The 14,995-nt window shown below is 38.8% G+C and overlaps 1 protein-coding gene across 1 annotated transcript in view; it reads left to right on the top strand.

Annotated features, from left to right (window-relative positions):
• TRUB1 (TruB pseudouridine synthase family member 1) overlaps window positions 1-14,142 on the top strand; it is a 38,931-nt gene extending 24,789 nt beyond the window's left edge. Inside the window, 6 exon segments of the mRNA XM_026069664.1 lie at window positions 2,648-2,720; window positions 3,278-3,319; window positions 4,000-4,139; window positions 5,286-5,342; window positions 6,792-7,006; window positions 7,008-14,142. Of these exon segments, the coding sequence (XP_025925449.1) occupies window positions 2,648-2,720; window positions 3,278-3,319; window positions 4,000-4,139; window positions 5,286-5,342; window positions 6,792-7,006; window positions 7,008-7,040 (560 nt within the window). The 3' untranslated portion in view covers window positions 7,041-14,142.
• The last annotated feature ends 853 nt before the right edge of the window (window positions 14,143-14,995 follow it).

The raw sequence follows: 14,995 nt of genomic DNA, 5'->3' as shown, positions 1-14,995 counted from the left end.
TCTGACTGCTGGGTTATAGGATGAAAAAGCATTTTGGGTTTGGGTGCAGTTACCCAGTGGGCCAGCCTAGACAGTCCTTGTCATGGGAATTATTGTGAAACAGGGTGGCAGTCTTCTGAGCCTTCCCTAGAARGGCAAGGAGCTGCAGTTTAAGTCCAGCCTCTAGCAAAAACTTGTGCTTTGTGGTATAGCAGATGAGGATATTTATGATATTTGATATCTGCGATCAGGGATTGGGAGAAGTAGACTATCTCTTGGTAGCAAGGGCAATAAGGATCTGTGACAGACCTGTCCTGCGGAAGCTTCTCTCTACTCTTTGTTCTCAGGGAGTAGAGAAGGGGAGTCAAACTGGGAGAGGAAGTTTTGAAACTGTTAGCACTAATTAGCCTTTGTGGATATGTTTATATCTCATGCTTCATGGAGGGCTGAGTCCAAATGCTGCTCTAAACTTGTTGACTAGGCAAGCTGTTAACCTAAACTAACCCCAAGCCTTCAGCCAGGCAAGCTTGAGAGCTGTGGGCCTAGGGCCAGAAGGGAGCCGGTTCTTCTGGGCAGGACTGAATTTCCTCCTACCTGTAAGCAAGCATGTGATGACAGTGGGAGCTGAAAGGCAGCAAAGAAAAGGAGCTAGTTCACAGTGCAAGCCACATGCCCTGCAGAGCCAGAAGTCTGGGCTGAGGCCTGGGCCAAATGTGCAATGTAGACCTAGTGAAACTGTTTGGGACAGGATTAATAAGGCATTCTTGTCTGACTGAGAGCTGAATAAAACTCTACCAGCTTGTGTGCTCTAGGAAAGAGCAGAATCCCTCAAATGCAACCCATAAATGCAAAGGCAGTGCATGCTGGAGGGAAAAAAAAAAGGCATGTTTTCAGAATTTAATACTAGCCAGCTTGAGCCATGAGATATCACAGAAGACAAATGTGATTTATTCTAGATGTTAAACTCATCTATAAATATTTACTATGATAACACATCACATGACCTTGTTTGTTAATAGCTTAATATATCATACTTCACTTTTTTTTTCCCCCTTAAATAGAGATTGCCTATAGCATGAGTGATTACCTTAAAGGCTAGATGTATCTTTTCATGTTAACCTCTACATCGGGGGAATATGAGATCAGAGCAGAACTRAACTCAGGTGTCTCATTTAATGCCCTAATACAGATGGAGTGAAAACTGAAAGACAACCCCAAATGACATGCATACTTAGATCTTACATACTGAATTCTACCCTGAAGCAAACAGACTTGCAGGAAGCTAACAGGATCACAAACATGGAGTGGAGTCGCTCTAACTTTTTGCCATGTGATTTTTGTGTGGCACCTTGCTGAACCACAGTAAGACGCACAGCAAGACTGTGGGAGAACTGTTCAAGAAGCTTTTCAGAAGAAGCTCCAGACTTACTATATGAAAGATTTTGACATTTCTTCTCCATATTCTGATGTGCGCTGTTCTCTCTCAGCCTCCCTGACTGATTTATGAGCCTTGTGAGCTTGCTGTTAATGACACTTCTTGAGACAGCTGCTAGGGAGAGACAGGCAGGGCTGGGGACAGCATCTGCTCTTGAGGTTGCAAGTGTGCTTTGTGAAAGTGAGATACCACACACATTGCTGTCTTCAAAAGTTGCTGTGGAAAGAAACCTCTTCCTTTTTACTTGTGGCAAGAAGTATACGTGCTTTTTGAGAGTTTCAAGTAAAGGACTACTCCAAGTAGAATAAAATAAAATAAAGGGTCAATAAATAAGTTTGGTTTTTTTTTGATGTTGCAGGATGCTGTTGACTTCAGTAGGGTAATGCTAATTGAATATTTTATGAGAAATGAAACTAGTCAAGACCTAGCCAATCACTGAAGTGCGTTGTGATTACAGATCCTACGTTTGGGCTTCCTAAACAAAGCAGGGATGAATGTCATCTCTATTGAATAGTATTTCAAGGGACCAACACAATCATCTTCCTAAATTATAGCCTTCTAATAAAGGGGGATGTGTGTGCGTATGTGTGTGTGTTCTCTGAAGAGAGTAGATTGCGTAATGCAGGTGTTTTTCTTTAAAGGCTTTCTTCACTAAAATGGCCATACTTAATATTTAACAATACCTTTGTGAGCATCTGCAGGTTAGATATTTGGTAGCTAGGGAAATTTGATGTGCTGTTACAGATGCAGTCTTTACCAGAAAAAAACAAAAAACAACAATGCTTTTGTTCTCTAATAACCTGTGTGTCTTTCCCTTGCAGTTAGGTACTCTTAAAGAGAAGCTGCCAAGGTTAGATAAGCATTTTATTCTTTTTCGTCCTTTAAAAATTGGAATAGGACAACTTTTGTTGTTTTGTATAATTCCCAGAAAAATGACTTTACAGTCCGAAGTGAGAGAAATTGCAGAACAGAATTGTATACGTGGAGATTTCTGCCCTTTTGGAAGTGTCCAGACTGCCTTAATCACCTTGGACAGTTTGTTCTGCTCTTTTTTGCAATAGCTCACACTCCTACCTACATTCTGTTCTTTCTCTCTTTCTCGTGGCATTCCTCACTGAATCTAAATTCAAAGTAGAGGGACCTCTTCTTTTTATCTATTTGCAGAGCATGATTGATGCCATTAGTGTCATGTGAATAATCAATGCTAACATGCTTATTGTTTTCTTTCTACAGATAAGATAACAAAAGGAGATCTTGAAAATGTGCTGCAAAAGTTCACAGGGGACATAATGCAGGTTCCTCCACTGTAAGTTCTACAGTATTCAGACACTCTCAGGAGCAGTGTTCAGCTGTCAGGACTTGCCAAGAGAAGTCAGTTCTGTCAGAAATAAAAAGGTACATTTTGACAACAGGATAGATGCTAGGCAGACTTAGGAGTTTAACTTGATATATTTGCAGCTGCAGGTCCTGCTGATTTGAACATCAAGTACAAATGGTCACCTGGAGTCTGTTTTGTTGGTAAATTGTAAAGTAGAGCGGGAGTCTTGAACAGCTTTTGCAGGACTTATGAAGTTCTGCTCTGTCCTCTAGTTAGAAGGGAAAGCTTTGAGACATCAATTTTAGATGTGGGGTGGAGGGATGCTGTCTGACATTAGTGTAGAAGTGCCTTATGTGGCTTTCAAATTAATTTTCTGAAAACTGTGTGTGTATAAATGATTAGTGGTTAAGCTTTCCTAGCTTAACAAATTTTTTCTAGTCAGGTGAGCCATGGTAAGTGGTGATATGCAAGTGCTTAGCCTGTGACAGATGGCTTTTGTGGTGATTTAAGCTAACATGCTTTCCTTTGCCTTTGCAATGGGTCAGTTACTGTGGTTCCACTGTGACTGCTGTAAGGTCAGTTATTCGGTAGGTGTTCTGTTTCATTTGACTTGCTTCATATCCCTCTGGTAATTTGAATACGATCTTTTCTTTGTTTTTTTTTTTTTTTTATGATCCTCTTTCTTTCAGAGCCTGAGTTGGAGCTTTGGATAAGGTCTCATGTTATCAGCAGGATATGTTTTTTTCATTTGATAGTGCTCCTCTAAACACCCTAGAACAAGGCTACAGTTCAGTCGGGGAAGACCCTGAACTGAGTCGGTTAAAGGCACAAGGCAGAGTTAGAGGAGGGAAGTTGCCTGAGCAACTTTTACCTCCCAGTGCTAACAAAGCACTGAGACAGTGTGTGACCTGCAGACTTGTGAGAGACAGTTTGTTAGCGGCAGTTATAAGTGTTGTACCCCTGATAGAGACCCTTTGCTTTCATAAACAACAAATCAAGTGATGACACACTTCTAAACTGATGCAGCAAGGAATAAATACAGGAGCATCTCTTGTTTTCTAGTTTACATAACGACTGGTAAATGAAATTATTCTGTGTTCAGGAGATTTCAGCAGCACTTGGTACATTTTATTCTTTTCATGAGCTCTTGGAGAGGATTAGAAGGGCAGAAGGTATCCTATTGTAGTACAGCATTAACAGGATCTGGAGGATGGAAGGCTTGTTCTGTTGCAAACGTATGACACATTTTTGTGCTTTATCTGATTAGCTATTCTGCTTTGAAGAAGGATGGACAAAGGCTATCAAGTCTGATAAAGAGAGGAGAAGCAGTTGAAGCAAAGCCTGCTCGGCCAGTAAGAGTGTACAGCCTCTCTCTCCAACGCTTCCAGCCACCACTGTTCACACTGGGTAAAGGCCAAAGATGATTTCATAGAGTGATGCTCCCAGCTTGTTTGTTAGAGCTTATTTACACTCGRATTGGGACTAAGATAATGAAATGGGTTTCGTTTCCCTTAGCTACTTATTTTGGTGTGAGCCTACGTGCAGAGACTTCCACTCTGCAGTGGAAGCACCATATTTTGGTTTTAAGTTAAGCTGATTATATGTAATCTTTCTGTGAGGGAAAATTCTGAGAGGCTGGTCAGGATTATTTGCATCTGTCCATGACTGCACAACCTCCAGCTCACTCCTCCTTTCCCAGGTCTGCTTACTTCCCTTCACCCATTCTTTTGCCTGGGTTCCCAGACCTACTGGTGTCTCTCTCAGGGTGCAGCAARGGCATCAGTTACTTTCAGACCTCTTTCTAGCTTGGGGAGGCAGGATCTTATCCTCCCTTCTGCCATACATGGAGAAACTTGGGTAGTACATTAAGAAGTGCATTAATAAATAAACCAAAGAGGCTTCTGTAWATCTTTGATGCTGCTGTGAGGTCAACATAATCTTATACCTTGGGGAGCTACCCAGTTGGCCCTTCCATAGTCCTCTGGACTAAATGTTATGTGATGAGCAGGTATGAGTGAGAGAACTCAGCGCTGTGTTACTTCAGTCCTTATTTTACGGTTGGGTGACTAGCAGCTGATCGTTGGCAGAGGAGGAAGGGAAGGGTTGAGAGAGCAGGGAAAGTTAAAAGTGAATTTTAAAATGTCAGCAGCTTTTATTGGAGCAGCCTGTGTCACACATTGTACAATAATATCTTGAAAGTGTTGGTAGTCAGTTTAGGCTAGTACTTGAAATAACTTTTCACTGCTAGAAATATGAAACAACCTTTTGAAACTTTCAAAATGAACAGGACTGAAACACTTATTCACATACCACAGCAAGTACTTAATTTCTAGTGAGTTCAGTTGCAATTGTATTTGCTTTCCCTCCTCTCTAGCTTAGCAATCTCACCCGCACATATGTTACAGGATGAATAATTGATGTTGTATCCCATAAATATTTTATCACTGGGTTGTTTGCTTAGTACATTTTTACATTTGTTTGGGAACATGGTTTCTATGTAAAGTAGATTTCATATTGCACTGGCAATTTACCATGTCGCTGTTAACATTCCAGATGTTGAATGTGGTGGTGGCTTTTATGTCAGGAGCCTGGTCAGTGACATTGGCAAAGGTAGGCATGAAAAAACTCTGACAGCTTAAGGAATGAATGTTTCTGTTAATGGAAAAATCGTGTCACTTTCTATATCTCCAGTCACCAGACTTATGCGCTACGTTGCAGAGTTGCACTCCTATCATTTGTTCACTTGTTTTTATGTACCAGAGTATTTTACTTTGCAGTATGGGGGAATGAGGGTTAAATAATTGCCTGAGGGGGAACAGAAATGGGACACGTAATAGCACTGAGCAAGATAATATAAAGCAAGTTTTTAGGTTTGTTTTTTGTTTTTTGTTTTTTTTTCTCCTCCATGTGTTAAAGCTAACTCAGATTAAGGGTGAGAAGAGGGAGAAAGATGCTGTCTTTTTAAATGTTGTTCATCACATTTTGAAAACAGATTGCGCAGAGCATTATGATGTACATAATAAAACTGTCTGCTGGAAAGACTTGTCAATTTGTGATGTTTTTGATGTTTTTTTCCCTAGCTTTTTCTCTTTCCTTTCCCTGAACTGTGAATGGTGTTGCTTTCCCACAGGGTTATTTGTCTTGTACCTTGTATATATCAGACTGCATAATGGAGAACAGATAGTCCATTAAAAAATTTTTTTTAAATGATACATTTGCAGATCAAAAAAACAAGTGGTGTGGGAGAACCCTCTGAATTTCAATGCTGTTATTTGTGCTTAGGCAAGTCAAAGATTCTCTTTCTGTTACTGCCTTCTGAGCATACTGGCTTGTGTTAAGTCCTTAATGACAAACCAAGATAAAGTCTGTCCCCAGTTGGCTTCTTTTCAAAATAAATTTGAAATGTAATAAAAAGCCTCCTACTTTTGAGAGGATGGAAGAGAATATTTTAGTATTAAATTTTAGGCCTCTGTGCTTTCAATTTAGCTCCAGGTGTTGTTATCTTTTGTAACACCTCACTATGTAACTCTCTCCTACTGGTATTTATTTAACCCATTGGGGTATGTGTTTGTATTTTTGATTTTTTTTTTTTTTTTATCCCCCTCATCTCAGTTTATATTATCTTGATAGGTGGCACAGGATAAAAATACAAGAATCCTTTTTTGAAGGCAAGTTATAAGCACTTAAGTGTGAAGGCCTCAAAGTCTGTGGAAAAATAGCTCATGGTCTTCTAAGTCATTTGTGAATACAGCATGCTCTGCTTTTATCTTATGTCATTATTTCCCTTTTTTCTTTCTGATTTAAATCTGGAAAACCTCCTTACAACTTTTTGTCAGATTTTCACACTGGAGATCTGTTGAAATCAAAGGAAGAATTCCTTGCCTCAGATTGATTTAAGATGATATAAATGAGTGAAAAATCTTCATGAACTTCCTTCTCAAACTAAGCAGAATAATATAGAAGGCTACATATAAAGATATGTATAAGGCATTGTAAATGAGTTCAAATAGATAAATTGGCCATTCACTTTTTTTCTGAATCCTCTCTTCTTTGATACAGAACTCTCTACCTGTGCCAGTGTGCAAGAGCTGACCCGAACCAAACAGGGGCCATTTACACTAGAGGAGCATGCACTTTATGAAGACAAATGGACAATTGATGAAATTGCACGATCCTTAGAGCGTTGCACGTCTCTTCTCCCAGGAGAGCCATCTCATAAAAAATTTAAGACAGAGGATTCTGGAGAAACTGCTGTGAGCTGTGAAGATAAGCAATAAGTTGGGTCAAGGAGAAAGACTGAATGATTGAGACATTTTAAGATTGGGTTAGGATTTTCTTGCCTCTTGTGTAAATTTACAGGTCTGTATTGGGAGGGTGACAAGCTGCAATGCAAGAAAAATGATTACTTTCTTTTTTATTCCTGGGCTAGAATATGCACTGAAAATATCTAGTGCTTGCTGTTTCCTGATCTGTGTATTTCCCTTGTTGCCCACTGTAAATGGGTCAGCTACTAATGTCAAGTCTTCATAAACTCTTTAAAGACCCTGTATGGCTTTTGTTACTAATTTGTCAATAAAAATTAAGATTCGCTAAATGTGCTCAAAAGAAAAAAAATCTTTTTTCTTTATAGCTGCTAATCAAACCCTGAAATACCATGGTGACAAAACTCTCTTAGTTTGAAGGATGCAAGAATGTGGAGTGACAATTTGTTTTCTTGAAATCCGTTTTGGGAAATGCTTGTTTTACTGTAGTCTTTTGCTGTGCAGATATTTTTTTTCGGTAAAATGTTATCTAGAATGCATTAAACCTAGATGCTGAGATTTTAGATAAATCTGAAATATTAGCATGAGTGAATAGTTTATAAGTATAAACAGTTCYTGCTGATAATTGTTTGATAACAAGGACTTTGAAGGGTACAGTCATCATTACAAGTATACATAATTTATTCTGGTAAGATATCCTGATTGGTGACTACTGATAATTTGAAGTATGGTTTACTGTTGTACCCTTCATAGGGCACATGAAATTTACTTTTATCATTCGTGTATTGCTTGAGCTGTCTGCTGTGGATTGAGTAGAAGGTCAATGTGCTTATGGGCTTTGAGTGATTTGGTCCTGACTAGAAGTTTGGTGGGCAACAGAGGCATCCACCGTGAAGGATCTTTACTGAAACCATTTTAATTTGGTGGGTTAGGGAGGACCTGTTCCACAGTTCGTGTATTCACCTGAATTTGATTGCAGATTATTTCCCACCACTGCTTCCCTTGGGATTTTTATAATGATTAAAAGACTGAGTGGTTTGAGTTTGCTAAAAAGCACCCTAGTCATTTCTATGGGTGTGGAAGGGACTAACAGGACTTCCATATTTGACCCCATTCAAGAAGTTAGTAGTGGGTCTGCTTTCCTCCTGCTATAGTGAGGAATATGAGGAATAATTTGAGCATGTAAGTGATACCTGAGAGAAAGCCTTGCTTTCAAAATTGTGACTGAAGCATTGGCAAAGTGGAATGGAATAGCTGCTGTTGCAGTTTTAGGGCGCTGCTGGCCCTGTGGCCTGCTGTGGCTTTGTACCGCTTCTAGACCTTCACTTCGTGGTTCTGGAGTAAAGAGAGTTTCTTACTCAGAGTGACTGAAAGCTCTAAAGCCTTGGCTTTGTGGTTATGTCAGGGTGTATCTCTTACAGAAGGACACGGAAATTTGATTTAATGACTCTGTGTTAATGGACTTGCTACTTTCCTTGGTAAGTTATCTTGATAGTTAATTACCTCCATTGTTTAAAAGAAGTTGTGTTTTATTCCCAACTTCAGTGTGCATGCACTGTGTTTTATGTCTTTCTCTGGAAGATTCAAGGGCCTTAGAAAAGCAGATTTGTGTGTGTGCTGGTCTTGTATGAAATGATCAAGTTCCAACATTGCTTTCAACCTTCGAGATATTTGTTTTATTTCATTTCTAAGCTTCTCATTGCAAGAAGCCTTTCCAGACTTCCTTATTTTATAGATAGCAAGTAAGAACTATAAAACTGAAGTTTATGTAAGATTAACAAAGGATTTATTTTTTTTTTTGAGGGAGGATAAAGTTCATATTTTATTTTCCAGTAAGCAGTCAATTTTCTTCTCTTTTATATTATAAAGAATGTAAAAGAAATGTTGAAAATATCAGCAAGATGAAGTGTTAGAGCACTGTAGCAGCAGCATGTTTATGTAGAATATGGATGAAGTAACTTTTGTAGGCATTTTTGATTTAGGAGATAGGAGAAAAGAGATGTGTTTAGTAAGAGAATAGTGGGAGATTTTAGCTGATTTTTTGGGGGGATGTTTTTTGATACTTTGGGAACAGAGAAGATCATTTTCTAGAGAAACCAGATAAAGCTAAAAATTTTCATTTTCCAGTATATGTATCTTGAGTGACCAAAGACTTTGACTGAAACACAGCTTCTCTGTCCAAATCTGGCATTCATCCCCCAAATTTTCCAAGAACCTTGTTGATGTTATCCCAGTGGTCTTCTAGAATAATAAGCTCTCTTTTTGTTCGTTTATTCTGTTGGATATCTTTCTGCTCTTTTAAAAATAGCCCACTAGATATTATTTCATTAGTCTAGTTGTTACACCTGCAGGGATTTGATTCTTTAAAAATTACTGGAATTGAGAAATCTTTCTATTAATAGGGTACTTTCGTGTACAGTGTGCTATAAGTGCTTAGCGCATTTTTTTTCTCTCATTCTTTATTCAGTGTTCACCATGGCTTTCTTGCTATTCCATATAAGACCCTCTGATATTGTTAATTTTAAAAGGAGAATGATATTTCTATCAGCTTTTAAGTTAGCTTGCCACTGCTCTGTTGTAATTATTGCTAACAGATCTGTGATCCTGGAAAGAGAGGATCTGTTCCCTTGTCCAATCACTGGAGAGAAAAGAAATGGAAATCAAAGAAAGCATCCTGTTGAYGTCAGCAAGTTTTGGTTTAGGCTGCAAGTCCCAACGCATATGGAAAGCACCGGGAGAAGAGGAACGCAGTTGTCCATTTTCAAGAATTTGCGTGTGGTGTGTAGATCATGTTACTAAAGACTGTTATCTTTCTGTCTGTGATTACAGCTTCCCATGATACATGTATTCCTGTGTAGCAAATGGAGAGACTTTCACCAGCTCTAGCTAAACTTCTTGTCTGGGATTTCTCTCCTCCACCCATGGTTTCTGTCCCCTCCAGAAATAAAGGCAGAACTTACCTCAAATTGATGAACAGCTTCTCTCCAGATAAGTTGTACTGAAGCCACTTCTCCTACAAATTGGGTAGAAAGTAAGTTTGGTTGTAGTTATAAATGGCTGTATAGCATGCAAAACTATGGCAGACAGCAGATAACAGTCCTTAGAAGGTACAGTGCAAAGCATGCATTTGAGAAGGCTATTTTGATGGTAAGGCCACAAACAAATTATGCAGTAACACCTTATTAGCATCACCACTGACAAGTGTCAGCGAAGTGGTACCTTCATTCTGGCCCTAAACAGTTGAGCTATCTTTTCAAAAATTCAGGCTCCCCTGGCTGCTTCTCAGTGTCCTTCCTAGGTGTTCAGCCTCACTTTCATGCCTTTTCCTAGTTAATGCTGTGCTTTAATGGGTCTCTTTGAGCCAAATAGTTCCAGTGAATAGAGATCAGGGAAAGTCACTTAAAAGTCTGAGAAAAGCTCTTTTAGGTATTTTTTTAATGAGTGTATAACTCAGTATCTTGCAGCATTCCAGGGCTGGAAGTAAGTGTTGTGTTTCCATGGGAACTAGGGAAAATACTCTAGTTGTAACTTCTGTATTCTTATTAACATCCATGTCCCTGAGATACAAGATTCCAGAATTGTGATGTATCTGTAGAAAAAATGATATTTTTCCAGAAATAAATACTGTATGATCCTGGATCTTGATTACAGACAGTCTTGATATCTCTAGATTAAGGGCAATTAAAGGTGAGAAGAAAAGTATGTATACAACATTTTTGACATTAGTTAGAGTTAGCACCAAGTGTCCAGCTGAGATAGGTTTAGGGACAAAGCRTATGTTATAAGAATTTTATGCTGCTCTGGCCAGAAAATGTATCTCTGTGATTTACCATTTAAAATATGTCAGTGACAGATGTGAAGATTTGTGTCATTTTAATGAGCATTGTTCTTGGGGAAAGTCCTGATGAAAACGCTTGTCCTGCTTTTTGAGCTGAATATTGTCAGTCTTGAATTTGGTCTCATGATCTTTGGACCGTAGCAGTATGCCACCATAGTCTGGCCCTGACTGTGCCACCACCACTGGTGCTGCTTCAGTGGGACTGACAAGGGTTTCATACTTCTACTGTCTCTGCCTGGCTGGGTCTCTTTCTTCTTTATTTAAATGGTAGTTTTTCCATGCACTTCATAATTTATTTCGGCTGCCTGCACATCGAGAGACTTTTAAAATATTTTTAAAGCAAAATCGATAGTTTTTTTTATATTAATCAAGCCTGTGCCATTAGTGAAATATTCCAGGAGTACCTTCATCAATAACTGAGAATTTAGCATCTTACCTGCAGTTATGTATGTGATTTATATGTTTATTAGGAGAATATAAAGTTGAACTCTGAGTAACTCCTGAAATTTTGGGATACTTTAGGATTTTATTTTTTTTATTTATTTTTTTTTTAGCGTAATGGGTGGTGAAGTCACTATTATGAGCATGAATGGCTCTAAGACTTAAATGGCTAGGGCCATTCTGTTTGCTTGGCATAATTGAGGAATTGATTGGCAACAGTATTCATTTCATTAAAAAGGCCAGAGAGACAGAGTGAGTGTGTGTGCGTGTGTGTGTGCGTGTCTTCGATATACAGCCAGAGGGAAGTTGTATAGACAGTGAATGGATTCAGCCAGCCTGAGCAAAATTACTGTCCCCATTAAAAAGCAGTCATTGTTTCTAATTGCCATGTGTTTAAATTGGTTCTTTGTGAGACGTCCTGATTAAGTAAATCAGCAATAGTTAAGTGCATCTCGGATAAGCAGGGTGAATGGTTATCATCTGAATGATGAGACAGCCCATCTTGCTGTCTCTGAGATCAGCTACTAAAATCATGTAGGTATTAAAGAGGCAAAGCAGGAAGATGGTAATTGGGGGTGGATGGTTCCAGGGTTCAAGACCAAAAACGCTTAGTGAAAACAAGGGACTATATTGCAAGAAAGAAACAATTTTTTTTTTCCATTTCTGTTTTTTGGGGAGGTGTTGAAGACACTGCCATGGTTCAGAGAAATTGTTAATGTATCTGTCCAGAGAAAAATTTTTGGATGGGTGTGAACGTCTTGGACTTTAGTCCTCCTCACCTCTAGTTCAAAGAAGAAGAGTCAAGTCAAAGCAGCATCTCTCTCTGACTTTACCACGTCAGATTGCCATGTGTGTTGTGGAATGAAAATTTAAAACAACTTTGTGCTCAAACTCTGTGGGGCTTGTGGCTTGTCCCAGAAGTTAACAGTAACTGGGAACAAGTAAGATATGAGGAAATGGCATTTGTAGTGTAAACACACAAATGTCTTTACAGCCTACAAAATAGCCTTCCTCTTACCAGAATTATTCATCTTGGGTTGCAGCTCTGTGCATGGCCTTTCCATTTTCCAACAGCTCATCTTAAAACTCTCTCATTCTTTGCTTTGAATTCCTTCCCGGGTACATGCAGACCTGGAGCAAAATACTATGTAGGTTCTTGTGGAAAAAGAAAGTTGGTAGAACTGAAAGTAGAACTGAAAAGGATGAGATACATGTAGCACATCCCTTACCCTGTCCTTTTCATAAGAATGAAAAAGCCCTGGGTGCTTTAGTGGCATTTCTCTGGGACATGGGAGTATTTTAGATATTTCAGAATTAAGCACTTGAAAGTCAGATCTGCAGCTGAGTGCATGCATTAAAAACAATATACATCTTTTTACAGATGTCACGCTATGTTTAGTGGCTTCAGAGCATGATTTTACAGCTTAAAAAAGGGGGGGAGGTAAGAGAAGGAATGGCAAGTGGTAAATGCATGTTTCGACTTACATTTTGAAATAGATGAAATGATTTTAATCAGGTAGAAAAATACACTGAGTATTATAAAGGAGAAAAGGTAAAGAAAAGATTTAATTTTTACTAGCATTTCTGTTTCTTCATACACGTAAAACAACTAGCTTAAATATATAATCTCAAAGCTTAATAAGCTTTTACATGGAAATGCATAAGAAAGGTTGGTACTGTATCCTAATGTGAAAAGCACCATTTATTTTCATTTCAGTAGTTAAAATGATAGCCTTCTATGATGCTCTTCAAAAGCCAGTAATGCTTCACTGTTTTGTTTTGCTTTTATTGAATTGCAGTAAATACTTAGTGTAACATATAGTCTTTTGTGTGTGGTGTGTTCATATTAAATCACTACTTGCAGCTGGCTTTCCTAGGGGTCAACAAAACTGTTTAAGTTCTGCAGGTACATAATATGCATTAACAGTGTAAATGGATTATTGTGTACTAACACTAAATATATTTAGAAAATAAGATTAATGTTCTGCTTTGCTGTGTTGCTTTGTATATACAGTTTCTTCTGACTTCTATATTCTAATTTGACTAAGGGCGCTGGTAGACTCTGCTGATTTCTTGCAGGGGTGATTAATTTTGCTTGGCTGCTGCTGCTACTACGCACAGACATTTCTGGCTTTAGCTTTCGTTTTTACTGGTAATGATGCCTAGCATAGTGCCCTGCACCTCTGCAAGAGACTRTCCCTAGTGGAGCTAGCAGAAAAAATGTGTATGTCTGCCTCATCTGTCCTGTTCAGAGACTGGCATATTCACGTAAATAAAGTGTTGATGGTAATTTGTTCAAATAAACTAGACTGTGTGAGGAGTAGCCCGTATGTCTCATCCTGTTGCCCAGCTAACCCTTCAGCAAAACAGAGGGGCAGCAGGAGATGGTAATGTTCTAACACACTTCCCTCCAAGCCAGAGTCAGTGGAAAATGTCAGCAAGGTGTAGAGGTATGCAGCTAACTTAATGCATGTGATTATTCCTCTTGACCTTGGTGAGAGGACTCCAGCGCTTTACTTAATTGTGTGTGAACTATTGCTTGCTGAACTTTGGCCTTATGTATTTCATCTTCACCCTATCCTGTAGTTTCTTAAGAGCAATATGAACTGCTGGATTGAAAAAACTATATTTCATTATACAGGAGGGAAAAAAAAAGACAGAATCCAGGTAAAATAAATATTAATGGTGTGGCACAACGCTTATAGTTGTTCCCCGTCTAATGAATATGTAACATTTCTATTTTCTGCTTCAAAACAAATACACAAAAATTGTCAAGATAGGCTTAGTGTTGTTTTTTAAAAATTTGTTTACCTAGGAAATGCTTTTATTTTTCTAAAGAGTGCTATTAAAGGCTCTGCAGAATGTATAAGCATTTTTGACTATTTTATTGATCTGTTTCTGGAGTTAGGAATGTATAACTTTTATTGAATTGTATACCCTTTCTTTCTACCAGTTTTATTTGTCCTTCTCTGCTGTGCTGTAGATCTTGGTTATTACTGGAAGAAAGAGTATATTCATACAATCTGAGTTGGTATTCAGCCCTTCCTTTCTATCAGTGGAAGTATGGAGTACTCGCTCTTGCTCTGCTCCCCTGTGTTAACAAATCCAGGTTGGTCCTTCAGAATTGTATGGAGTCTAAGACTAGATAGCATTTATAGGTCACTTACTCTAACCTCCTGGATGAATATAAAGGGCTGAGGCATAATGGTTTTTGTTAAATTCAGTGATTTCAGTCATTCCAAGAATAAACTATTGTATCACAGAACAGGCAGTTACCATCATATGATTCGAAGAGATGAAATGTATCTAGAGGCGTCGAGCATGATCTGTGGCTGTGAAGAAAGAAAAGCCCAGCAGAATACCCTTTCCCAGTTATATTCCCAATATTTTRTCTGGGGATCCAGATAAAATGTCAGTACATCAAGTCTTCGCTCTCTGATGTTCTGCCTCCAAATACGGGCAATCTGTAATGTTTGAGAGACAAGCAAATCCCTCAGCGCACAATTGACCAAAAGTGCAAAACCCAGCTCAGCTGGCCATCTGCAGGTCAAAAAGCCCTGAAGCATGTGTTACTGCAGGACTGCAACTGGTAGGAATGTGTCGGGAACAGCCTGGGTGACTGTTTTCACAGGGAGGAGGGGAATAACAAGAACTTTATGAATTTCAAGGCCGAAAGAGACTGCCACTATCATGTGCACCCTGATCCTGACCGCAGCAAACCA

This window comes from Apteryx rowi, unplaced genomic scaffold (assembly GCF_003343035.1).
Source record: "Apteryx rowi isolate R43461 unplaced genomic scaffold, aptRow1 scaffold_3, whole genome shotgun sequence".
Taxonomy (NCBI): Eukaryota; Metazoa; Chordata; class Aves; order Apterygiformes; family Apterygidae; genus Apteryx; species Apteryx rowi.
The sequence above is the reverse complement of the archived record's forward strand: the minus strand, read 5'-3'. Positions and strand labels throughout refer to the sequence as shown.